Source organism: Neolamprologus brichardi, chromosome 1 (genome assembly GCF_056152115.1).
Source record: "Neolamprologus brichardi isolate AB-2024 chromosome 1, ASM5615211v1, whole genome shotgun sequence".
NCBI lineage: Eukaryota > Metazoa > Chordata > Actinopteri > Cichliformes > Cichlidae > Neolamprologus > Neolamprologus brichardi.
Window position 1 is genome coordinate 18,825,549 of NC_142104.1, and position 23,932 is coordinate 18,849,480.

Consider the following 23,932-nt stretch of genomic DNA (forward strand, 5'->3'; position numbering starts at 1 on the left):
AAATTATTTATCAACCACCACAAATCCAATAATTACAACTTATCGATCCTCGTGTGTGGTCTCGAGATATAATAATGACCCTGGAATTGGCGTAGGCATAAAATGTTTTTCCTTTCAATTTCGTCATGTTTGTTATAACTGCTGATGGTCCACTTATGCGCTTGTTTCCTCTGAAGCGTTTTTTCTTATCTAAGCCAAACGTAAATGGCTCATTATAATCCCACCGCCTGCTCCTGGCTGTTTTGACAGACCGCTGATTTACAATATTTGTAAATGTCCTCCTGACATTAGTCTGCGCACTGTGCGCTCTGTGTGCCAAGAACATAGTCTGCTTAAGGGAAGCTGGCGAGTGGGGAGAGACACTAATTTTTTCCTCTGGTCCTAAGGGGTTTCCTTCTCTATATAAGGCTCTCAGAGTTGCTCAGGAGTTACACAGTCTCTATGTTCCCCGGGAACACCACCAATAGCAGCAGCCTGCTCCTCTCATAAGAGAATTAACAGCTTTCCGGCGCTCAGAGGAAGCTGCACCGAAAATACTCAATCTACTGGATACTAACAAAGAAACAGAGAGGTGAGCACGCTTTCTTTCTTTCTTTCTTTCTTTCTTTCTTTCTCCGAAACAACCCGTATTTTAGAATGCACATTCTCTGCAACAGCAGGAAAGGCAGAACTGCCCACCTGGTGAGATTTGCTGCAGATTTATTCATGCACTCACATCGCGATATAAACTTCTGACACATTGTAACTCTGATGTTAGCGAGACACCGGTCTTCAGTGTCTGCAGCCCGGAAAGTGCCGTAGCATAATGGAAACCCTATGTGCAGGAAGTAACCTTATGAGCAAAGCTTTTTAAGTGTATTTGGAGGTTATCGATATGATCAAAAGATTATATATCATTTATGGAAGCCTATATTTTAGAGTTCTGGGACCAGAATATAACAGAAGAAATAACTTACTTAATGATGACCTTTAAGGTTTCTGAAGAAGAAGAAGAAGAAAAAGAAAAGCCCAAACCCCCAAAACAATAAAATGAAATTTAAAAAAGTAATTGCAAATTACAAAAATTTCAAGTAACTGCAAAAAGTTATATAAATGATAGAATCTACATTATGGCATGTGTTTTTGTTTACATTCAGCCTCGTGGTGAGCTGGAGATGAGGTCAGTCCCTCTTTGGATCAGATAGGAGCTCCAGAAGTTGAAAAAGGAGTCAAGTTTACATAGACGAGATGTCAATACGTACGTGCGTTCAGGTTTTCTCCTCTGTCTGTCACTCTGGTATCGAATTCATGAGAGCCTTGAGAAGGGCCCAGACAGAGAAGCTGGTAGAGGTTCAGTGTGAAGACGGGGCACAGGGAAAGAAGAAGGGTGTGGCGGCTGGGCTGCCTGTTGGCTCACAGTTCCCTGAGCTGGCACAGCATGTTGACACAGAGCCGATGCCAGACCTCAGGCTGCATCTCCAGCCAAAGGGAAAGAGGTGAAGGGATTCAAGGATAAGAGCAACCAGTGCGAGCTGGTTTATTTTTCCTTTCTTCTCTGATCACCCTGACTGACTGCTCTTCTCTCTTTCTAGAAGTTTATGACTTAGGGATATTTGGTTTAGCTTTAGTTTTGGACGTCTTGCCTCCACCTTGTTGCCTTTCAGAGCGAGGTCAGGTAAAGAGTCAGTTACACAATATTATGAACCTTCCTAATATGTGTGAGGAATGCAGTGTTTTTCCTAATGAGAGCTGAGTGAGAAGTGGTCAGCTTTAACTCAGGTCCCCCTCAGCAGATCTCACTGTGCTGCTTGGCTTGGCTAAAATAACTGGAGTGATACAGGATGGATGTTGTATATAATTAAGGTGCACTAGGTCCAGGTGGGTTATGTACACAGACTTTTTCATACACTTTTAGTCATGAATATAAAACTAATTTATTAGGGACACTTTATGTCATATCAATGTTTATGGTCAAATAATTGAGGTTGTTATGAATAAGACAGCTCCTCATACATTAAGACTGAGGCCACTAAAAATGATCATTTAAGCATTTAATGTCACAATATGTTACAAGCTGATCTTGTACACATCACAGTGTCTGAAAAGGAAACAAAATGCCTCAAAGAATCAGCAATTTATCAGATAAATCTAATGGAAGTTTATGATTGTAATTTTGTTCATGCTATATGAGAGTGGTTGATTGAACTCTGTGGCCAATATCTGTTTCATACACCTTTCAGTATATTTTATGGCACTGCAAATAAACAAAAACACCTTCATAGCCTCAAAAATGAACATTGAATTATTTCTTTTATACTTTGGCCTAAATAAAGCATTCAGAAGCTTCTCAAAGAAATGTTGTTATTGCAGGGCAGTTATTTTGGATTGCATCAGAGTCTATTGGCCCAAATAGTAAAACAGTCATAAGATGGCCAAAAGCCGAACTTACACAAAGCAGAACTGCAGAGAAAAAAAACGTCCACCTTTGAGTTAGGAAATTTTATTTTACTGCTCCTCCCCATCACCACCTCTTCATCAGTAGGAGTTATAACACATAGCAATACAAAGGGAATATTGAAGAGTTATCAACTAAAAACAACCTGAAAGAGAGACAGATATTAAAGAAGAGTCTTGCTGTGCAGTCGTTTCTAGGTGTGTGCATTTATTTTGCAACTTTAGTAGAAGTGCCTCCTATATTAGTTAAGTTTGGGAAGTGTGTGTGCCCATATTTTGTAATCTGCTCATTTTCTTGAATCACAGAGGAAGGAAACCATCATTGAATCGTCATTTCAACCCTGCAGATTTTATCTGGAACTGTGAAAGGAGCCTCTCTATATCCACAAGCTGCTGTCTAGTCATAAAGTATAAACTACGCAGCTCAAGTGTCAGGATGACCTGCGCTACAGTGACCTGGCCCCTTGTCCTCGTCCTCGTGCTGTTGTGCATCAGAGACTCGGCTTCCCTCTTCCTGCCAGACTCCAGCGAGCTCAGGAAGCTACTGAGCCGCTATGAGGAGGAAGCAGAGCAGAAAGGCACCAGCAACACAGCTGGTAACAGGACCCGCCGAGCCATCCTCTGGTCAGACCGTGAGGAGATCCTGCAGCTGCACAACAAGCTGAGGGGTGGGGTTTACCCCACCGCTTCAAACATGGAATACATGGTAAGATTATTGACCTATTTCAGTATTATCATGCAGATAAAGCTAACATTTTACTTTACCCTGGAAAAAAACTGTTATACTTATTTCTTGCACTTGATTTTTTTTATTTGCTTTACTTGAGTGGTTTTGCAGAATTCACAGTTCAGTCTTACATTTATTTACCTTATATTGAACCTTCTTCAGCTCATCAGTTTAATCACTGTGTGAAACAAGCTTCTCTTTATGCCAACCTTCATGTGTTTGGCTTTACCTTGCAAACACAAGAGTTGAACAGTAGGTGGGCGGGGCTTCTGTGCTCACAGTCAGGTTGTGCCTGAGATCACGATATAAGGAATATCTCTTCTAAGTGACATCACAAAGAGCCATAAGTAAGAGAAGCAGATCTTTTACCATGTATCATCATATATATGACATATATACTCAAATGATATGAACACAGGATTATATATAATATATATATATAATGATATATAAACATAGCAGCTTCTCAGGTAATTTTCATCTGTCAGCAGCACCAATGAGGTTGGTAATCAGGGTTTTAGTTGACGTACAAAAAGTGGTGTTGTTGTAATAAAAACAATCTTTTCTCTCTGCTGGAAACGGAAACATGTAGTCAAGATGTTGAACTACTGCCAGTCTGCTGTGCCACACTTTTATGGGGAGGATAATAATGCTGACTCTGTCCTACCTGCAAACAGCTCAGCACATGCGGCTTGGTTAAAAGAGGAAGGAGAATAAGGCTGGAAACCGGGAAAATTAAGGGACCGCATGGCACATTAATACATAAAGTAGGAGAGGGATTATTGTGGAGACACACATAAGCTTATTGAAAACCACGTGCACCATGAAGTTGAGAGAAGCAGTGGTGGCCTGTGTCTCTCTGGAGTGTGGTTACACTGTGGAGGAAAATGTCTGCAGACTGTCTTTGCTCTCTCAAATTCCAGTGAACAGGCAGTGGATGTGTTTGTGTTAGTGTAAGGGTGTTTGGAGTTACAGTGCTGTCTGTGTGTGCATGTTTTAGCGACCACCAAAAGGCTGGAAATTTACTGAAGGGATGTACTTTGAGGGGCCATGATGTATGGAGTGTTCAGTCACTTCACAGTGCCCCCTCCAAAGTGGGAGTCAGGTATCTTCTCTGTTTTCCACCCTCTTGTCCACTGCTATAATAAATCCCACTGAGGAAACGTGGATAATTCAGCTGTGATTGCTGGAGATTTGTAGTGGACCAAGGCCAGGCCCCAGGAGCTCCGCTCAAATGTCACCATCTAAGGATAATGTTGTACTTGTGTGCGGCTTAGTTTCAGCTTAATGGGAGAGAAGGAAGTGCAAGAGCAGAAGAGCAGGTTGAGGGAAGGAAAGCATAGTGTGGATTGCACTTGATACAGCAGGTGATGAATGATTGTTTTTTATATGCATGCAGATTTGGGATGATGAGTTGGAGCGATCTGCCACTCAGTGGGCAGAGGAGTGTCAGTGGGACCATGGACCTCAGGACCTGCTCATGTCTATTGGACAAAACCTGGCAGTTCACTGGGGCAGGTGAGACACATTCTTATTAAATATGAATATTTTATTGCTTTATTTTGGATAATGACTTTTTTTCAAAATCTGAGAAAAAATCATTGGATCTCATCCTCTTCTGTACTTTGTAGATTATTTGTTAGACATTTGTAGGAATGCGACCACCTTTGAGGTTGAATAACCATCTAACTGATGTCATGGATGTTTTTTTTATGTCCATTTGAGATGTGTGGACGTCCTTATTAGAATTTCTGGCAAGAGAAAGTTCATCTAAATGTGTATATAATGTATATATTAAACAAAATAAGGTAAGTTCACTACACAACAAATAAACTGGAATTTAGATGTAAAAAACTGTAAATGGCTAAAAAAAAATTTTTTTTTTAGTGATGCTAGCCATCTGTTGACAACCATGTACTGACCACATTACCTTGCTGTTCAAAAAACAAAACAAAGCAATGAATTCCTTTTTTGCAATAGTCAAAACTTTATTTCTCACTTTGTAAGAGCGTGAGGAGGCTTGTGTTCTACATGGGTTCATTCACCTTATTGCGACCAGTTTTCATGAAGGGGATAACACCTGGTTTTCAGCCATGTTTGCTGGGTAATTTGTATTAAGCAAAATACAGATAAAAGACTTTAATCAGTGGAGGCTGTTAATCAACATGGCCATGCCCCCTAATATTAAGTCTTGGCAAAATCCAAGGGAGTTATAATCCCACTCCTCCTCTCAACTGTGCAGTTTTCGTTTTAAGTTAAACTAAAAAGGGTTTGTATGAGTTTAAGGTGGCTGCTTGATCAACAGGAGTTTTAAACATGCTCTAGGACTAGCACGGTGGAATTGTTAGTCAGTCAGTCCACCATTTTTAGCCCAGAATAAAAAATCTGAGCAGCTACTATATGGATTAAGAGCAACTTTATTTCCAATGCTCCTTTAAGAAGATTTGCAATCGTTTTTCTGAAGGCTACAAATCTGAACTTTAACTGAGTGGCAGTTTTCTTGTGGCTTTTTTGTACCAAGTGACTCTTAAACTTCCTTATAAGAGATTATCATCAACTCTAAGCAAAAGTGATGAGTGTTGTACTTGAGCTACTTAAACTATAACAAAAGTGTCAGTGCATGAACCATAGGTATTGCTAGTCCTTGTTCATATGGAGTCTGATATGAATGAGGTTGTGTGTGTGTGTCCAAGTGGACATCAGACAGTAGGCCTCTGTGTTTAATAGTGTATGGCTATCGCAGCAGGTGCCCTTCTAGGAATCTGCCCTCATTCTCACAAACCCATTCCCCCTTCCTACTCCCTTCTTTTCTTCCTGTGCCAAAAAACCCTGATGCGGAGTCATTTTTTTCACTCCCCCTCTGCTCTCCATTTATAAGCTCTGCACATTTCAACACCGTAAAAAGAGATGTTTATAATAGGAGCTAGAATTGATTTGTTAAACTGGGAAGCTGTGTTTAGCTTTGCTCTAATTCTTTGTGTTGTTGTCTTTTAGCTTGATTTGATTCCCTCTGTTACGGAGGGAACAGACTGCTGTTCCGTGTGCCAGGTTATATTCAGACTCATCATTTGAGGACAAAAGGGAGGGCGGTGGGTAGAGCAAGGCAGGTTCATGTAGTTTCTCAAGTCTAGCCAAAGCACCTGGCAGATACCCCAGATGTTTCCCTTTTGCCCCTGGTACCCTGTGACTGAGCCTACTGTCTGTTTGTGTGTGTGTGTGTGTGTGTGTGTGTGTATCCTACAGATACCGTTCACCTGCCTCCCACGTCCAATCCTGGTACGATGAAGTGAAGGACTACACCTACCCCTACCCTCATGAGTGCAATCCCTGGTGTCCAGAACGTTGCTCTGGGCCAATGTGCACTCATTACACCCAGGTGAGACAAATACAAGGAAAAAGTTTGTCATCTTTGTTTGAAGCCCACAATTAACTCTGCATAGCATAACACAACTGAATCTCTGACTTAAGTGTTGGTGGTCAAGTCAGAATGTGGGTAATGTAGGCACCATATTTGGACAAGTAAAAAGAATACATGAAATTTCCACTGCACCATCTGCTGCATTGGCAGTCTGACAGTTTAAATTTAAGCTGGTGGACTGCTCTTTTAAGAAATCCCTGAGCAGTAACTTATAAACCTGCTCTTAACTTGATCAATTACTACAAGAACCTGCAAAGTTTGATAACTTGATGCAAATAATTCAAGAGAAGGGACAGAAAAAAGTTTGTTTTTTTTAAAAAAAAGAAAAGAAAGAAAGACACTCAAAAGAAACAGGAATGAATGAGCCTGCCTCATCCTTCCCCAGACATTACTTTGTGGATGTTGGGATGAGTTTACAGAAACATTTAGACTCCTCCCTGAAACCTGATCGCTGCCATCTGGTAGTCATTTTCATCCCACCAGACATGCCACACCATTTGACCTGGATTCTTTTGAAGATGCTGCAGAGTGGGCAATGCCAAGTCTGAGCATCACCACCTTTTCTCTGTAAGTGCTGATACACGTGCAGTCCAGGCAGTCAAACCACATTTTAATCGCACTGTCCTGGATTACCAGCGCTCACCAGCTGACTCACTGCTTCCACTGAACATTCCTGAAGGGGGACAGTGCACGTTTGGGAGGAAAGCTTGGAGACGCTTTCAAATATGATGTCTTGTATTCCCTGTCAAATGGCACATCATTCATCTGCAACACCACTGCAGGAGCTTTCCGTTTCGTGAGCTGTGTTATTTTACTGTGGACAGTTCTGGGGCTTGGAGAATTTCTTTCCAAGTTAAGATATTAAAAACTGACATTTCCTCCTTCTAACTGGATGATGAAAATACTTGGAAATCCCAAAGGCCTCATTAGTTATAACTGCCTAAATAGGCGCTTCCTCTGGAATGATGGTGGACCTATCGGTTGTGAGGAAAGAGAGGCAACAAATCTAGGTTACAAGATCAACTGTTTACTTTTCTGTGTGTCCTTTCGGAAATTGTACGTGCTAATGTTTGCCATGTACTTTCCCCTCCCCTTTTACAGCTGGTGTGGGCAACTACTAACCGAGTGGGCTGCGCTGTGCACGTGTGCCCAAGGATGAACGTGTGGGGAGAAATATGGGAGAATTCGGTTTACCTTGTGTGCAACTATTCCCCAAAGTAAGATCAGTATTCCTCCATGCTGTACTGATCGTTAACACCTCTGGTCTCCAGGCTCTTGTTTACATACCTTCTCCTTACAGGGCTCACAAAAGCTGCATTTTGAGTTGTTAATATAGTTGTACTGTAGATAAGAAACACTAGCTGTTCAAAACATTCATATGACATATTGTTGCCATTAAAATTCCTCCAGAAGTCAGAGTAAAAATAGTAATTATGAAGTACGGGGAAAGAAAATAAGAGCAGAGTAGGAGTTTGTTTTCCAGACAGACTATACGATGTAATTGCCTTAGAGACAAAGAGGAGTGTTTTTCCTACAAGGTCACGAACCCAGTGACGTTGACTCATGGTTAATTTCCACCTTACTCAAGACACCCATTGTTCAAAATTTCTGCAGGGGCAACTGGATTGGAGAGGCCCCATACCAGCATGGCCGACCTTGTTCCCAGTGCCCTCCAAGCTATGGAGGAGGATGCAGAAATAACCTTTGCTACAAAGGTGAGCGAACCCACACGATTTTCACTCAGTCATTTTAACATTAAACTGGTTACCAAGCTGAACCCTATCTGTCCTTTTACAGACTCTCAGCAGCCAGAGATTGAAGACATGAACGAGGTGGAGAAGCCTCAGGTCCCACTGCCACCCCGTACCACTGCCAGACCTAAAACTATTGCTCCAAAGAAACCTGTGTCCAGACCCTCCAGTCCCAAGAACACTAATCCCAGGACAACGCCTTCAAAAACTCCCAGCAGCACTTTTCTTGGTAGCTATAGCAACTGTATACCTATCAAAATCATCATGAATTTTAATATTTTACACTTTTTAATATGTTTTTTTCCCTTGCAGCTCACAATATTAAGTGTGAGACAAGACTGCGAGATAAGTGCCGTGGCTCAACCTGCAGCAGGTGAGGTTATTTCGGTCTGTTTTCATGTAAAATTAGTTTAATAAGATAACACACTTTGCAGTATCCACTCACTGTGGTGGCCAACTTGTTTTCTGACTATGCAGATTCAACTGTCCTGCTAACTGTGTGCAAAAGAAAGGAAAAGTTTGGGGAACTGTCACTTATGATGTGGTGAGTCTGTCCTGTATGAAACAAACTTACTGCATCATGCAGCAGTTTATAATGGGACTATAAACGTGGTTTAGTCTGGACGACAACATATAAGGCACTAAATAATATCTCATATGTATCCTGTATGTAAAATAGGCTTCAGGACATCCAACTATTAGGTTTTTCCTAAAATTCCTGTTTTATCATTTGTCCTAATTTAATGAGTGTTGTTTTCACATTTTTTAAAATTCTTTTCTCGCATTATGGAATTAAGAGTTTTGCTTTGCTATTTTTACAGGATTTTCACCCAGCGTTTGTTTTTCATTGTTTCAGCAATCAAGTATTTGCCGAGCTGCTATCCATCATGGTGTGATTGACAACAACGGAGGACTAATTGATATCTCCAGAATGGATAAGTTACCATTCTTTGTCAGATCTACAAAGAATGGCATTGAGTCTTTCAGGTAGATATATGTACTCTGAAGGGAACATGTAGGAAACAAATGTGCCTGCTTCTGTGATTAACACCGTGAAATAATTTGGTTTCGGAAGGCTTTACAGGTTTCTAATTTTGATGTGTTTTACAGTAAATATAAAGCTGGAAATGGCTTCACAGTGGCCAGAGTGAAAGGTAAGTGAAGCACTGCTTTTGTTCGGAGGAGCTTTGAGTCACGATTGTGTGCTGATTTGCACTACTTTCAGATATATATTAGAGTTTTAAGTGATTTTCTTTTCTCTCTCTCTGTGACAGAAATGACAGCTGATTGTTACACCACAGTGGCTGAAATCTGCCCTTACAAAGAACCAAACTCACACTGTCCAAGGTGTCACCACACATCCAACATTTGATTACTCAAAAACAGTAGATGACATATTTAATGTTTGTCCTCTCAGATAAAAAGTAAATTAAAGTAAATGGACACTAGGTGTTTGTATTAGTTATTTACATTACTGTACAAAGGTTCTGAGGCACCCCACATTTCTTTATATTTTGCTAGGAAATTGGGAAATAGTTTCTTGAAACTTGTGCAAACATTTTTTTTTCTGATGAGCTGCAAAATCAAAATTTGGTATGAGCACCTTCATTCTTCAGCATACATTAATAGTTTAACAAACAATAAATATATCCCCCTGAAGATTGTCGGGTAAAAGGACATGACTGAAAATATGATAAAACAGCCCAAAGAAAATCAAGAACAAGAACAAACAAGAAAGTCTGGCTCCTTGGAAGCGAAATATGAAGAAGGGTGGGAGGGGTGGCCCAAGACTTTTGCACAGCACTGTATGCATAGCAAATAAATAGTTTTGAATTTAATATAATGCAGTTGAAAATAAAATGTAAATGTTTGTCTTTTTGCCAACTACATCTGTTAACTGAGAATACAGGAATGCTAAATGAAAGTGCTAAAATATTACCACTTATTGAAGAAACCCCCCCATAGCAAAACATCTTTCTATGACTCTTGTCTGTCAGATTTATACTCAAGTGCAATTTGTTTCTCAGAGTCTTCTGTCCAGAGAACTGCAAGGCTCAGCCCTCATACTGGTCGCCTGTTATTGGAAACAAGATTTACACAGATGTAAGTAACACTAGCTTCCAATCTGTATCTTCTGAATTAGGGGGTAATAAACCACAATCAAGTAAATTTATGTTTCAGTTTGTGCAACTAATACACGACCTACCTGCTGGTGTGTACTTTTATGTGCTTTTAAAGTGTATGTTTTATTCCAGTAATGCTGGGATGGTAGGAATAAAAAATAATAATAATTAGCTGATTGTTTATTATAACTTCTTGGCCTCCTCAGCAAAAACGGGGAGATGTCTGAATGATTATGTCTGCATAATTATGTTGCATGGCCATGAACAACAGCTGAATCATAGGATCATGGAGAATTAGAGTAATGATAAGACAAACCGCAGACTTTTGGAATGTGTTTGACACTATAGGGCTTTACCACTCAAGCATTATCTCAAAGTAAGTGCCTCTTTTTCACTGAAGAAGACACAGAAAGAAATACTCTTAGGAAGACTGGTTTAGAATATCCCTCTGAAGTGACTTAAAAAGGTGTTTACAGTGGAGAGGACACTGTAAAGTGCCCTTCAGACTAAACATATCAGATGTAAAATGTAAAAGCTTTTATGTTACTTTCAAAGTTTATTTTAGAGCCGCTAATCTGTGAATTTACATGAGGTCAATGCTGGGTTTAAAGAGCTTAACCACTGATGAAACTGACTCTTAACCAGATCACAGGTCCTCTGAGGTCCTGAAACAAGCACACTGACTCATAACAAATGTCCAGCACCCAGGAATGCTTTGCAATCTGAGGCACCCACATCTGTTTCCACAGTGGTGTATAAGCTGAATGTTGGTTAAACATGAGGCATAAACTGTCTGGTTACAATCTCTGGTAGGGTGTATGGACAGTCTGATCTATGTTTGGAGTAGAAATGATTGATTGTACTCCAAACTGTTGATAAGAGCTCATGGTCTGTTTTGCAGGAGCCATACTGGCTCGGACTCTACTCCTTGAGTCTGTGTGTGTGTGTAAGTGTGGTTGCTGACGTCTTTCTGTAAAATATATTTTATGCTGTATTAAACAATTATTAAACTGAAGTAATGTTTGCACAGTGAAAAAGTGGTTTTCCATCTTTTTAAATCCTCTCTCAGGTTCACCATATCTTCTCTTCACAGAACTCCAGCATTTGCAAAGCGGCCATCCATGCAGGCGTAATCAAACCCAATGGCGGCTTTGTTGATGTTTTGCCTCTGGACAAGAGAAAGAGCTACACAGGAATTCTGAAAAATGGCATCCAATCTGAAAGGTACTGCTCCACAGGGATTTTAGAGATTACTATTATTCCAGACAACTATGTTTAAAATGTAGCCCTTTAAACAAGCAATTGCCAACAGCGAGGAGTAAAAACTCCTTTTTAACAGGGAGAACGCTTCGGCAGATCCAGGCTCTGTTAGGGGCAGCCATCTGCCACCACTAGTTGGAGGTCAGGGGGGGAGTTAGGATAGTAAAAAGGCACACATGTTTCTCCCCTGTCTGGAGAAATGTCCCTTATGAGAATTCCCTAAACTGTAAGCTGTACAGAGATGAGTTTCTTAGTGTTTCTTATAGGAGGAGTTAATTTAATAAAAATCAAATGAAAGTTAATCGAATGTGGAGTTTTATATCAAATTTTGTATAAAGTGTAGTCACCAAAAAGTCAAATGCAACTGAAATAAAAACCAGAAGCTTGCTGAAATTTAGACAAGTAAACTGTCCAAGAGAGTCTGAAATAGAACAAGGCACTTTTAGCTGCTCCCTTATTTCGAATGGGGGCACCACATTGGATTTGTCCACATGTCTGTTTTGGCCCCAAATTTTACACCGGATACTTTTCCTGATACATCTCTTCCATTTATCCAGGTTTAGGACCAGACCTGAGATTACATTAGCTCAAGACCCCATGAGACTGGGTTTGTGTCTCCTCCCAGTCTTAAACTGGGAATCTGTCGTGTTTAAGGTGAATGTGTTAACCATTACACCTTGGAGCTGTAAATGAGACTATAAAATATGCCAGAGAAAGGTGCTTTTATTCACTATACCCTATCTTGATTTATGTGCACTGTAATACTGCAAGTAGTGGGTTCCCTGCATGCACACCATGCTTCTCAAATCAGTCTCACATCTGTGGCCGGCTCCAGTGGACTAAGCTCAGGCAAAGAAGCCCTTGTGGCCAGTTCTAGTGGCATATGGGGTTGTAAGAGTAATGGTGTGGTTTGGTGTGTGGACGGCCCACACATGGGACCTTTGCTTACTTTACTCAGGCATTTCAATTGAGTGTGCAAAGTGCTGAATGGTCAAAAGCATGCCAAGTCTTATTCTCTGAAATCTAATGCAGAGCTGTGAAGGTTTCACTCGGGGCATTCGGATAGGAGGTCAGTAGATGGCTGAGAGAGAGTCTGTGCCATGTGCCAACATCATGGCAGGGTGGGCAGTTTGGATTGCTGGGGAAGTAATCACATCCTATCCAATTACTCGAGGTTGGAAATGCTGTCAGCCACTTAGAGTGCTTTCCTATATGGACAATTATCTGTGATTAGATACCAGTTGCACTGACCAATCATGATTATCTAGCATGGCAAGACTTTGAGATATTTCCACTAATGAACAAATTACAGCCGCCCAGTTCAACACATAAGGTAATTGGAAGATTCAGTCACAGAAATATAAATACAATGAGTGATTCAGCAAATGTGTCCTTTTCCCCATTAATGTATCATGTGCACCATGACTGTGTGCTTTTGATGGCTCTGATTGGTTGAGGAACTGGAGGGGTCTCATTTGACTTAAAGGAGCACATAAACTCACAAGAAAGCAAGATTATACCACATTTGCTCCTTCACCTTTGATCAGGCTTCTGAAATCTGCTTCTCAGAATTTTGAAAAAACATGCTTTTTCATGGTGTAGTGATAAAATTAACACTTTTTTGTCATGTCCATTTGCAGCAGAAGCAACATGGAGGGAGGATCCTTCCGAGTCTTTGCTGTGAGGCAGTGAGACTTAAGTTCAGTAATCTGAAGACCAACAGAGTCACCTCAGCTGCTCTCGAAGAGAAGAAAGTGCCCATAGCTTTGATGCCATGGCTGTTTGTCTGTCCCATCTGACTGACAGAAACTTTCCCCACTCAGTTAACAAACAGTAGTCATACAGTAAAATCCATCCACTCATCCAACACATTGATAGTCCTTCATGTTTCTTCATCTTTTCTTAGACTTACATAATCTGTGAATACAGAATTTTTTTTATAAATATATTATAAAAAATGCATTGAACAGCTGGTGCTGGAAGTTTTGAGTTACAAAAAGCAATATGTTTACATTGGTGTTCTTATTACAAGTGTCATTTGTTTTTCATACACAGGAATGTATCCAGATCACACTGTATTTAATCATTGTGTACAGAATATATTATATTTTGTTTGTTTTCAAAGAAATAATAACATGTTTAAGTTCTAGCCATTTAAAAAATATATAGCCTTCTTCTTCATCATTGCTTTTCTAATCCTTAGCAGTGAAGTCCAAGTTTAGTGTGAGCAAAGATGTTTTGTTGGGTTTTTTTGACCAGAAATTTTGAAGCAGATACAAATATTCTGCAAAATGAATGTGTATAAAGGCAGCAGGCACTGCTGGAGAGAAGTAATAGAAGACTAGTGTTGCTTCAGTGCCTGCCATGTGGAGGTGTTCGGTTAATGGAGAGCTGATGTAGGTGAGACAGTTTGTGCACTTATAATAATAAGTAGTAACATCCCAATTTATATTTATTAACTGCTTAGTGCTTTCTTCTTTTCTTTCTTTCTAATAAATATATTTCATGAAAATGCTAAATGCCCCCCCCCTTCCCACGTGAGACCGTTGAATGTGTTGCATGTTTCAGGTACAAAGAGTGCTTTTTGTTTAGAGACTGGACAGTGTTGTGAAGGTTTGACACTAACACTGTGCAGAACACACAGGAGACAAGTGTAATATCTCTCACCATAGTGGATTAAAGCACGGTTGCGTTTGGTCAGGTCTGATTAATATTTTTGCTCTGTACCCATCTTCATCCCATTTAGCCTGTTTAACCTACCTGCTGGTTTTCTTCTTTTCCAACTTCCTGTCTCTTTATCCTACCTCAGTCCTATCGCTGTGCTTAGTATTTAGATCTTTTCTATGTGGGAATTTTGTCGAAAACGCTAAAGGTTTTGTAAAGTTGTGGGATCTGTAAATACGAATATTTTTGTTTTTGAATCATCTTTATACAGTAAGATTAAAATTAAGTAATTGTGTGAATTTGTTTCAATTGTCTTGGATGTATTGCGTTTATACAGGTTTAGGATGCCTTCTATACTTTTTGCACAGTTTGAAAATCGAGTGTCTTACAAATCCCAATGTACACAATTCTTTTTTTCTTTTAAATTAAAAAGTCTTGTCAAATATGATATTTCAGAAATCATTACGCATCATGGGTGTTATTTTGTGATTTTTGTGTGTCTTTGTGAGCAATAATATTTGAAGAATGAGCCGCTTTACTAAGTAAAGGATAATATCCATATCCAGAAAAGTGAAGCAACCCTTTGCTTACTCTTAGCTACATAAGGTCCTGACTTCATGACCATGAAATGTTACAAGTCTGGCTTTAACTGGTGTCCACAGTAACGTGGTTGAAACCAATGCCCGTGCAGATTGCAAAGAAATGTATTTTAATAAGATCTTGTAACTGTATTAAATGTACTTTGGCCTCAATGTTGGACTAAAATCTGTGTGACATGAATTATGAATGAAATTTAGATCCAGGCCACCCAGGATTTGTCCATTATCTTTGGAAGAATATAACTGACCATGTTCACAACCTGGCTCTGCTTCTTGTGGGCACAAGCACAATGGGCGGAGCGAGCAACACAAATAGGGATCACTTCTCACGGACTTACACATAATCTGCCAATAGGGTCTTAATAATACAGGAAAGAAGAAAGAAAGAAAGAAGTCTGTCTGCATGACTATAATCATCCTGTAATTCCAATTTAAAAATCAAGGCCAAAGGTCATGTGTTATTTATGATTGGGGTAAAGGTGGCTGAATGGAGAAAGAGGGAAAAACAATCTTATAAGCAATAATAACTCCTCATAACCCCAGGGGTTATATGAGAGGCAGATGTTCAGTTTCAGTTAAGCCCTCGTTGGACAGGACCCTGACTATTCTACTGATAAACAGCTGCAACTGGCTTGAGTGATGACTGTTTTACTCCCATTGTCAATGGAGATAATTTGTACTCACCCAGTAAATCCCCTGTCTGCTAAGGGAAAAAGATTCCTGGTTTCAGACCAACTTTATGCTTTCTTGTGCTCAAGAAGTGCTTTGCAAACAGGCTGTTTTGTTGCATCACAAAGGACTCCTAGGGTAAAAGCAGAAGAATCTCATTTGTTTGTTGCTGCAGACATTAAGACACCTGAAGGGTTAAAACTCACAAATACACTCTATTTTCCTCGTACAGATGTACAAACAGTGCATATTACTTTCTGCCTCTACTGGCATTTTCTCTTGTGTTGCGATTTTGTAACTAACCGACTCTAATAAACTTTATCAGTATCAGTATCATCATTTTAAGCTCCAGTTTAAAACTTGAGTCTTCCATAAGACAAGAAGTGGGGTACACCCTGGATAGGTCGCCAATCTGTCACAGGGTCAAGACAAAGAGACAGACCAACTTTCACAGCTAGGGGCAATTTAAAGTCACCAGTTAACCTTACCCACTAACTGCATGTCCTTGGACTGTGGAAGGAAGCCAGAGTTCCCAGAGAGAAGTCACGCAGACATGGGGAGAACATGCAAACTCTACACAGAAAGTGTAGAGAGTAAATAGAGTGGACCAGTAAAAGAAAGAAAACAAACAAACAAAAAAAATCCCAGAGTTTCGACTATCTCCTTAGAAGTATGCTACATCTTTGGGCTACATGTGACCAGTGTTGGTCAAGTTACTTGAAAAAAGTAATCAGTAACTAATTACTGATTACTTCCCCCAAAAAGTAATCCCATTACTTTACCGATTACTTATTTTCAAAAGTAATTAATTACTTAGTTACTTACTTACTTTTTAAAAACACGATTTATAACCTGAATAGGTAATAAAGCGATAGATCTTTCAGCCCAATTCTACTTTTTCTACATAATCCATCATACAAAATGTAATCAAATGGAAAAGTCCCTTTTTAAAACTTGTTTTATTAGTTTTAATCTTTTAACTTTATGCATCAAACAAAAAATTTAATTACATGCAACATTCTCTGACTGGAAGAAATTTGTTTAATATTTAAACCTATTTTCTGCACATTCCAGCACATAAAATAAAATATTTTTTTTGTGTTTACACTCACTCTTTCAAATAGATGCAAGTAAAACACAGCAGAAAATAAATAAAGTCAAAGACTAGCGGTCCTGTTGCTCTATTTTCACCTGTAAAGCAGGAGTAGGGTAGGCAGAGGTTTATCCTGGTGCAGGTGTGCCGCAGCGGTCAGTTTCTCTGTGAATTTCCCATTACGTCGTAGCGCACTCGGTGCTTGCTTGGAAGTTTAGGAGGTTTTTTTCCACTGTAAAAAGAAGTTTTCTTCCCACCACAACAGACGCTAATGTTTTTGTCACTTTTTATGGAATCAAACTTAAAGTAAGTTCAGTACTTCCACGCTTTAAACGCTGCACGCTCATACTCTCTCCCGCACTTCATATATGATACATTGCGAACGTTGCACTTGCTTAAGTCACTGTCATGAGACATTCTCGCAAAAAAATCACGGTTTTAGTAATGCAGTAACGCAGCGTTCCTACGGGAAAGTAACGGTAATCTAATTACCGTTTTTGCAATAGTAATCCCTTACTTTACTCGTTACTTGAAAAAAGTAATCGGATTACAGTAACGTGTTACTTGCCCATCTCTGCATGTGACACAGCAGCAATAATATTATTTTCCCAACTGGTAAAAGATCTAAATTCTTCAGACACTTAAAAAAAAGAGGTCAAGGACTATAAATCCAAGAGTTTTTAAAAAGCTTTTAAGAGTGTTTTGAAAAAAGAGGGCCAAAATAGCCAGCGACAGTGAGCATCTGCCTCACTCTTGTAAAACAGTGTTTCAAGTTTTACATTAGAGATATGTAACCTATGCAGAACTTTACACAGATTTATCAATTTACTGAAACTGTAAACATTTTTGATTGAGACTGCTACGTGTATCGATGCCTATAAAATGAATTCTACTGACACAGATAATCCTTTTTCCCTTTTTCTGAAGCAGCAGCATTTGTGCTTTTGGGATTGTTACTGTTTAAATGTCATGGATGCGCTGTCACAACGACAGACATTCATGATTGTTTATTAATTCTGATGATTTTTCATCATACAGTAAGCTGACTTTTGTGTTTTTGACAAAGAAGTAGGTGCTGCTGAAGTCTGAAACACAGAGAGAACTGCTTTGTGCTTTCATTTGCAATTTTAGATTACAGTGTAACAACTTTGTGTGTGGCCATGCTAACCGAATATTGACAATTTTATTATTGGGGTTTTGGAAGGAAGGACGAGAGCTTATTCCAAGCATAGTCTGTATATACCGCAAAGGACCTCCCAGCAGTATTTTGATCGTTGGAGAAAAATTTGTTGTACAACTCAAATTATGTGATTGTGATGTTAGGTTTCTGGTCAAAACAAGTGCCAAAAGAGACAAAGCTGAGTTTATGCTTATTAATCACAAGATTGCTCTGAGATTTGTAGAAACAAATGGAGGAAGAGGGCTTTACCAAATCTATTTAAAGGGAATATGTGGACTTTGTTTTGGCCCTGGCAGAATCGAATGTTTGCTCACATGATTAATTTATTACTTATCTACATTTTAAGGTTGCAGTACAACAAAGGATTAGATTCCTAACTACTGATTATCACTATTCTGCAATAGCAGATACATAATTTTTCCCCTTTTTGTGTCGTTTATTTGGCGGCCTCCAACTCATTTTGCTGTCTACCAACCATCGTACCTGCTGTCTTACTTCCCTTTCGTAATAATTTGTAAGTATCATCCATACACACTGTGCTACAGCAGCTATCCTCTGCATCCAGCCTCACACCGGCACCTGCGCCTCCCACAGCCAAAAAAAAAAAGAAAAAAAAAGACATCCATAAAGACCCATAAAGGTCCACTTTGTTCTGGCTGTCTGCAGATCCTGATGAATGGCAACACTAGCTGCTCCACCAGTTTGACACCAAGTTTTTTTTTTCCTTTCATGTTGGAGAGACTTTACCTCATCAATGATTGGTCCAAATTTTCATAAAGCCTATTCATTCATTAATATTCCTCATCTGGTAACAGTCACGGTTACCAGATGATGAATAGTAATAGTTTTAGCTATCATCTGTCCTTTCCTCTAAAAACAGGTGGACAGTTGCGGTCGTCAGTTAATTATCTTGACAATTTCTGCTTGGATCGCTGAGATATTTATGCAGACATTAATCTTCTTCACATGATGAACTGAAATTCCTCTGGAAACTCACTCGGTACCAATCTCAAAAGCCACAGCTTGAATTTTGGTTAGGTTTGGTTTTTGACCAAATCCTTTTCAATTTGACATTAGCTTTAGCTAATATGTGTTAGCATTCTAATACATAAAGGAAAACATCATAATTGTAGTCCATCAGAATTAAATTTAACAAAATATTAGGCACGCACAAAGTGATAGCAGAGAATCTGCTCAGACATGGACTCTCTATTTTGGTTATGGTAAGAAAACCATTTCAGTTAGACAAGCAGGGATTCACTACAGCTGAAGAATAAAGTTAAAGCATGGTGCTTGGGCTTTAAGCTTATTGCTCTCTGCAGACATAGTAACAAAAACTGCAGAGTGATAAGTAAACAGTTCCTCGTTAACCTGTGGTTATGGAGGTCTTGAAGCAACACTGACATATCTGAGGGGGTCATGAGAAGTTTGGAGCTGAAACTGATGGCTGAAAAAAATGGAGTGTTTGGTATTACGTGAGATGAGCGATGTGTGATATATGGGCATGATGCGGATTGAGTTGTCTGTCTGAAGCAGTCTGAAGGCGTTGCTCCATTTACTCTGTCAGATAGGACGAATAGTCTGATGTTTAAGTGACATCCAGCACAGACGCAGCCAAACCACACACGGAAATTCATGTGATGACGCGCTGCTAAGTAATGTATCCCCCTTGCTGGTTTTTTTTGGTTGGGCTCTCTTTGTTTTTTCTTGACATGAGAGCCAGCGTAGTGAATCCCTGGCTGGGTTCCCCAGGGAACCAGTTTGAATTCTAGCCCAGAAGGAGGCAAACCCAGGCACGAGAACAAAGGCTGTTTGTCAGCGAGATGATGATAAGTCTGTGGTGATGGTGTGTAGTCAACCAATGTGGACTGGAACAGTTAAAGCTTCACAGCATGGGTAGCTCTATAAGCCCTATGTATTGGGCTGAAATGACAGGACCTCAGTGGTGTCTGTGTTGACAGACACATAGACAGTTTTCCTTTCTCGCTCGTGACGCACTTTTACTCTTGGAAGAGTACGCCGAAGATTTAGAACTCACTGATCAAACAATGTTGTGCGCACATGCTTATGCCTTATTCAGCAGTATGGGTTTTGTGGTATAGACCATAATCAGTGCTGTTTTGAAGGAACACTTTAGTCCATCTCAAAGTATTGATATATGCAAATGTGCGATGACTAAGAAAAAGATGATCTTGAAGTTGTCTTGCTCAAACTCCTCTCCAGCAGACTGGTCAACCAACGTTTGGGCACACAGAATAACAACCTTCAAAACACAATGCAGCTCAGTGATTCTGTCTCCCAGGAAGAGTTCTGATAAAAAAAAATAGTGTAACTGTAGAGTTCAAATGCAACCCCTAAACCAGATCATTTACAAATTATTAATACGTTGTTTATTTTGGTGTGTTAATTTTTACCCCATGTATGCAGTTATCATAGCTGATTTTTAAGATTTTAGGTATACATAACAAAACTTAAAGATAAAGGCAATAATACATTCTAGCCTTGTGGAAACTGAGAACTTGGCCCAAAATCATCCTTTACATCAGGGGTCCCCAATCCCAGTCCACAAGGGCCGGTGTCCCTGCAGGTTTTAGATGTGTCCTTGATCCATCACAGCTGATTTAAATGGATAAATTACCTTCTCAACATGTCTTCAGTTCTCCAGAGGCCTGGTAATAAACTAATCATGTGATTCAGGTGTGTTGACCCAGGGTGAGATCTAAAACCTGCAGGGACACCGGCCCTCGTGGACTGGGATTGGGGACCCCTGCTTTACATCATAAAATTCATAAACATAATACTGAAAACAAGGACCCAAGTAGTTCTAAATGTTGAAGTTTAATAAAAGACCTTCTCTGCACAGCACCACTCAAAACAATTCCCGTTATTCCAATATTGGTCCAATAAAATGCTGTGAAAGTATTACACAATCCTGCTGTTAGTAAAACAGTGTAAAGACAGTGTTTTATAGATTTCATCACAAAAGGATCTTTGAGCCTCAGAGTCAGGTTTTGTTTACCAGCATCACACAGTGGACACATAATCACGTGCTACTAATGGACCCCTGCTCCTTTTGTAACTCTTCCACTTGCTGTTATTCAGCCAGTTTGGTGAACATATGAATTCAATGAGTGCGTTGGCACTTTGTTCTGAAAGGAGCAGCGAGACAAGTGGAAAGTTACTCAGAAGTAAACAAGACTTGAGGCCAGTGTTATTATCTGTTTAAACAGCTCTATCCTCAGTAAGTGTGCATAAGAACACAACCAGTGTTTCACAGAAGAGCAGGAAGGAATACAATGCTTCGGTCAACCTCTGGTTTGCTCAAGTGTTCTTTGAGAGGGTCCGAGAGTTTGCATGAAACTGACCTTCGCCTTCTATGTTCTCCTAGTCTGTCCAGTCATTGGCAGCAATGATAAAAGAACACATAAACACTTCCCCCGCTGTAAATACAGAAGTGAAACTGGGTGTAGGGTGAGCTGAAAGCAATTATTTATTTTGTGAAAATAAAACAAAACATGAAACAAAATTCTAAATACCTTGGATATGTTATTTACACAACTGCAGTTGCACATCACTGTTAAGGGATCTAATGAGCTTCCTGCAGTGCAGCAAGTATGAGAAAAACTTCCACTGCCAGATGAATTTAAGTCACAAAATTGTAATTGCAACATATTAGGAGCAGTGTAAGCTTAAATATCATTACCTTAAGCTGAATATGTGATCTTAGTTACTTTCAGTTTAATATTATTTTATTTTATGCAACTCCACGTACAGGTGGTGATAAATCTCCACTCTAGCACCTCTTGCATTTGTCAGGCTCTTTTTACGAGTGGAAGACAAAAGGACTTTGATGAGCTAGAGTAGCTCTTACTCCACCGGAAAAGGAAAAGTATCCCCACAATCATTTGACCTTTTACGATTCAGAGAAAAATGAATCTTCTACCTCTAACTAACCTCAGCCTAGTGCAGAGGCCATACTTATAGGGCGCTCAGTAAAGTACACAATGCAGATGTAATGGATCCATCACACTTGACAGCAGGACTCCAAGCAGATTAAATAACAGACAGTCTGGATGTGCTGTGCATTGCATTAATATACATTCTTGGTGTTGGCACATGGATACCCTTGTTCTTTATGTACTTGATAAAATCAGATCAAGTTTCCACTCCAGATATGGCACATTGAGAACAAACTGCTCAGACCTCCACCACACAAATTAATAGCAACATACAGAGACACTATTTACACACATATTTGATTTGGCAGTTATTTATTTATTTTTAAGGATTTGTGTTATCCTGGCCTCAAACCCTGGATCTTTTGTTTAATCAGGCTAATGTGCAAAACACTACACTATCCTTTGTTTTCTATGCTATATACAGCATGAGTTTTACCTCTAACTAGGCCTAACACTACGAGAGTCAGTCACTCATGATGCATGTAAATCCTCCAGTGCTGCAACATTGTAAATAACTCTAATGCCAGTCCTGCTTCATTAATAGTGGTTTGGACAGAGCGGAATCAACAGAATCTCAGAGAAAGCCCTGAGGCCACGTTTCCCATGTAACTGATGTCAGCAGGCAGTTTGCGCTAATGTTGGCAGTGTCTATTCATGCCAAGACAAATGTCAGCTGAGGCCTCACTGTCCAGGTCCCAGCTTGTGGTAGTGAGTTTATTATATTAGACTCTGAAAATCCCTTCTAAGCTGCCTCGTGCCCAGTGGAACTGTATGGGGCTCTGGGAAAGGTTGGGTTCCCAGACAGAAAAGGCTGTGTTGCTCATTGGTGGCCTTTTCCATGATTGTAGGGCGCTGCCAAGAAATTATTATTTTTTTGTTGGTAGTGTATTTAAGAATTATCTCATTTTATTATACTCTTTAAAATTCTCCTGGTCTAGTTTGGGAGTCACCGGGAAATGTTTTCTGTATGTTTTCTATTTTTAGCTTATACTTTAGTATTACACATTAGCTTCAGACAGCTTGATTAATGTATGTTGGATTTGCTTTGCTTTGTGTAATTATGCACGATTTTGTTTGAATAGTTTTCACTCTATAGGAATGTTTTCTCTAGTTGTATCTGGACTTTACTTAACATGCACGTGACTCCTCCATTATGTTATCGTGGTATAAAACACAAACCAGAAATGTTTCTTTTTTCCGTTCTGTATTTTATGGTCACAAATTATTATAGTAGGTTCATTGCTCTGTTTGCAAGTGAACTACGTATGGGTGTTGAGTAGGGGTGCAACGATACACAAAATTCACGGTTCGGTTCGGTTCGATACTTTGGTGTCACGGTTGGATATTTTTTTGATACAAAAAAAACGTTCATGCCTTTTTAATTTGTCATTTATTAAAATTATAAATATGTATTTTAACTCAAAAGTACAGTTTTTAAATTTAATGTTGCTGAAACAACAAAGTAATAAAAATAAATCCATCTGATCGAGAAATCACTCATCTTTGGAAAAGAGAGTTTATTACAGAGAAATGTCTCTTTCCTAAATAAAAGCTATACTATACCTTCTTCTGGGCTATATTCTCAGCAGCATATTAAACATATCAGGTCCCCATAAGGAGAATCATGTGCTAACGGCTGTCTAAATGACTCGGGTAAAGTTTGGAGCATGCGTGCTTGTTGTTTTTGTCTGCTTCCACTTGTCTTTGCACGAGGATGATGTCGGAGTAAATGTGCAGTCATATTCATTTTGTTCCCACTAGTGCTGTCAGCGTTAATCTCGTTGAAATGACGTTAACGCCACAACACGGCAAATCTCCGTTAACGAGCTACCGCGGATCGCCCCGTTAACACGTTAACGAGCTAACTGCGCTAATGCACTAGTTCCCACCAATGTAATTGAGCATTGCGTGGCACATCCGACATACTGTTTTACTTTTGTCCATGACGCGCTTACCTTCAGGGTCATACGTCACATGAAAACCAAAATAGTTCCAAATGCCAGATCTGAATGAGGGTGGGGGAGGTTCAATTTGCCATGTTGCAACGAGAGCTTAA

The 23,932-nt window shown here is 39.6% G+C and overlaps 1 protein-coding gene across 2 annotated transcripts; it reads left to right on the forward strand.

Annotated features, from left to right (window-relative positions):
• Positions 1 to 355: 355 nt before the first annotated feature.
• crispld2 (cysteine-rich secretory protein LCCL domain containing 2) lies at positions 356 to 15,180 on the forward strand. 2 transcript variants are annotated; one of them, XM_087838907.1, is made up of 15 exons: positions 356 to 571; positions 2,740 to 3,139; positions 4,560 to 4,678; positions 6,404 to 6,536; positions 7,680 to 7,795; positions 8,193 to 8,293; positions 8,376 to 8,558; positions 8,642 to 8,702; positions 8,807 to 8,873; positions 9,186 to 9,316; positions 9,440 to 9,483; positions 9,604 to 9,676; positions 10,357 to 10,432; positions 11,546 to 11,676; positions 13,353 to 15,180. In XM_087838907.1, exons 2-15 carry the CDS (start codon positions 2,870 to 2,872, stop codon positions 13,402 to 13,404), a joined length of 1,557 nt encoding a protein of 518 aa, XP_087695033.1. In that variant the 5' UTR covers positions 356 to 571; positions 2,740 to 2,869; the 3' UTR covers positions 13,405 to 15,180. The 2 variants fall into 2 exon arrangements, with proteins under 2 accessions (XP_087695033.1, XP_087695042.1); XM_087838916.1 differs by having other exon boundaries at positions 2,781 to 3,139.
• The last annotated feature ends 8,752 nt before the right edge of the window (positions 15,181 to 23,932 follow it).

What these genes read in the sequence shown, in the direction of transcription:
- crispld2 (XM_087838907.1), top strand. Translation starts at nt 2,870, where the DNA reads ATGACCTGCGCTACAGTGACCTGGCCCCTTGTCCTCGTCCTCGTGCTG. An exon ending in CTTCAAACATGGAATACATG is followed by an intron (nt 3,140 to 4,559) that starts GTAAGATTATTG and finishes ATATGCATGCAG; the next exon opens with ATTTGGGATGATGAGTTGGA. An exon ending in CCAAACTCACACTGTCCAAG is followed by an intron (nt 9,677 to 10,356) that starts GTGTCACCACAC and finishes TTTGTTTCTCAG; the next exon opens with AGTCTTCTGTCCAGAGAACT.